Genomic DNA, 3,167 nt, shown 5'->3' on the forward strand with positions numbered 1-3,167 from the left:
CATATACATGTCATCGCCACCTTTTATGGCGCTTATGTACACTTTTATAGTACATGTCCCACTTTGAGTGGTTACTCGTTTATGTTATTTTTTAAAAATCTAATTATTATAATAATTTGTTTGAAACTTAGTTATTATGATAATTTGTTTTAAAAAAATACTTATTTTGATATATAATTTAAAAAATGACGGTTATTTAAAAAAAAGTCAATGAGTTGTCTGACACTTGTTTCTACATAGTAGACCATATAACAATTTTTAAGTTAAATTAATCATGTTTGTAATATAAAAATACAGTATTGTTATTCTTACATTCTACCTTACACCTACATCGTATATACTGTTCACAAATACGGTGAACAATGTCATGAACAGTAAATCGTACATGAACAATAGCGTGAATGGTTCATGAACAGTATCATGTGAACAGTGTGTGCACATGAACATTACCCCTGTGAATAGTGTCCGTGTACAGTGCATGAACAGTGATTTGTAAATTAAAATAAAGTTGGTTAATGAAATATAAATAATTGGTTAATGAAATTATGAAGTTGGTTAATTAATATCTAAATATAAAAATAATTTTTAGTAGTAAAATAAAGTTGGTTAATAAAATATTAAATATTAATTAATGAAGTTATAAAGTTAGTTAATCATACCGTACACTTTAAAAAAAAGTAAAAAAAAATAAAATTAATATATATTATTATAAAATAATATTATATTATTATAATATTTTACTGTTCACCGTATTGGTGAATAATAAATATACGGTGAACAGTAAAATACGATATAATGTATTTTTTGGTATATGAATAACATTTTTGATCAAAATAATATGTGCGTCATTATTTTTCATTTTTTAATTAAAATATATGTATCAAGAAATACTAATCATGACATTTAAATGATAGTACAGATGATTGCACATGGCTTCGTCCCTATGCACCAGATTAACTTTCTTTTTTACAAGAAAAACACCAAATTAATAACAAACCAATAAAATCCATTTTTTAATTTAACATATTAAAACAAAACGTCTAGAGGTACACTTTGCAGTCAGCAGTAATATTTGGTACAATGTGTTTGTTAATTGGCAGCTAAAAGGCTCTGCAATAGCATTGAAGTTCATTTACTTTTTATTCAACCACCCAACTGCATCTTCTCCTATATAAAAGGAGAACCCTCTTGGTTGTTTTAGTATACTTTTGAGTGAGAGATAACGGTGAAGAGAGAAATGAGTAAGTTGTGCATTTTGGTGGTTTTGGCTCTTGCTGTAGTTGCAACAAGTGCAAGAAATGTGCCTGCTGGAGAGGGTGGTTTGAAGGACGAAAAGACCTTTGGTGGGTTTGGTGGTTTTTCAGGAACTGGTAACAATGGTTTTCCTTTTGGAGGCGTAGGAACTAGCCGTGGTGGTGACGCTGGTGGTGGTGGACTGGATGGAATAGTAGGTAGTAGTGGTGGACTCGGCGGAATAGGAAGTGGTGGACTAGGCAATGGTGGTATCGGTGGAATGGGAGGTGATGGACTCGGTGGAACAGGAAGTGATGGACTCGGAGGATTCGGCGGGCCAGGCGGTGGTGGACTGGGTGGACCTAGCGGTGGTGGTCTAGGAGGTTCTGGTGGTGGTGTCTTTCCTCATCCTTGAATGATAAGTTAATTACTATGGAATTGATTATATTTTACTATTCTTAAGAAAATAAAAGACAATTATAGCGGGCATCGCAATTGTCTAATTTAGTGTTTTATTATGATTATATTTTCACCTACAGAATGAGTGTTAGCTAGTACTAGTTTGTTATGTTATGATGTGTTGTTCTTTCTAATTTCTAATGTAATGTAAGGGATATACATTTTATGAAATATTATATTTTAATATGTGCATGCTTTTCTCCATAACTCATTCCTACCTTATTACCTGTTTTACATATTGTTTGTCATTCTGTACTCATGTGCTTAGCCAGAAAAAGAAACCCACTTCAATGCTATTTCCGATTTAGTCAGCTAAACTAATATGGTTTAATAATGTGCAACAGGTTTGTCGTGAAATAACGATTACTGCAGTTAAGATTACTCTAATGTAGTTTAATGATGACATGAATACTATAGCTTAAAATATATATGAAAAAAGAGAAAATCATTTTCTTTAATATGTAATAAATTACAGAATTTTGTTGAACAACACTGGATTCTCTTTACATCTATGAAGGCGGAGGGGAGGAGAGTATGCCGAAGGCTTCTAATTGATGTAGGTCGAGTGAGAATACAAGAATGCAACTGTTTATATGGGATTAATAGATTTAATATACACTATAACACTTTAATCAATACATAATAGGATAAAAATGGAATCAAACAGTTAATTAAAACGAACAATCAAACAAACTATTGAATTGATAGCAAATTTAGACAAGACATGTATTTTGTACCAAGTCAATATAGTACGAATTCTAACACCATATTTTTCAATCTTAATCAACAAGAGGGAGGGAGAGAGAGAGAGGTACGCCGAATTTATAGTGGTTGAACTAACTTCCTCGCTAAGCCTATTCCACTCTCCAATTGTTTTTCATTGAATTTTTTTGGTCTTATATAGTTTGTGACAAATTACACGAGTTTTAGTGCAATCATAATTTCCAAATAATGCTGAAAATATAATAATTTAATTAGTGTGCTAACCAAGAACTCAAACCTTCATGCCTACGTATCCTCATAGTGCAATAAGAAAATCAGAGTTTCATAATTCATGGTAGAAAATGCGGATGTGTTAGTTGTTCTTAGGGAACAATTATAGTCCAACTCTCTTCAACAACTAAGGAAGGTTACAAAGATAGGAGTTAGTGGGACTCTAAATTGGGATCTTAGATATAGGATATTCATTTTCCTTCTAGAGTTAATTCTCCTTGCAAAGTTTCGCGAGTTATTCCAAGATGCGGTTCTTACTCAGGGTAGAGATAAGTTGATTTAGAAGCATTCTAGCGACATTTTCTTCTCAGTGGATTCTTCTTACCTCATTTAGAGGAAAGACTTATCGTCTTTTATGCTTCTGCTTTCGCTTCAAGTTCATGCATTGACTCTTATTTGGAGTAGTTGGGCTCCATCCAATATTGTGGTCTTCTCTGGGCATCTTTTACAGGATCGATTCCCGTCCCGCGGAAACCTGTTTA

At 32.5% G+C, this 3,167-nt stretch overlaps 1 protein-coding gene across 1 annotated transcript; it reads left to right on the top strand.

Annotated features, from left to right (window-relative positions):
- Window positions 1-1,191: 1,191 nt before the first annotated feature.
- LOC127095436 (uncharacterized) lies at window positions 1,192-1,863 on the top strand. Its single transcript, XM_051034122.1, has one exon. It carries the CDS (start codon window positions 1,238-1,240, stop codon window positions 1,646-1,648), a length of 411 nt encoding a protein of 136 aa, XP_050890079.1. The 5' UTR covers window positions 1,192-1,237; the 3' UTR covers window positions 1,649-1,863.
- The last annotated feature ends 1,304 nt before the right edge of the window (window positions 1,864-3,167 follow it).

Source organism: Lathyrus oleraceus, chromosome 6, assembly GCF_024323335.1.
Source record: "Lathyrus oleraceus cultivar Zhongwan6 chromosome 6, CAAS_Psat_ZW6_1.0, whole genome shotgun sequence".
Taxonomy (NCBI): Eukaryota; Viridiplantae; Streptophyta; class Magnoliopsida; order Fabales; family Fabaceae; genus Lathyrus; species Lathyrus oleraceus.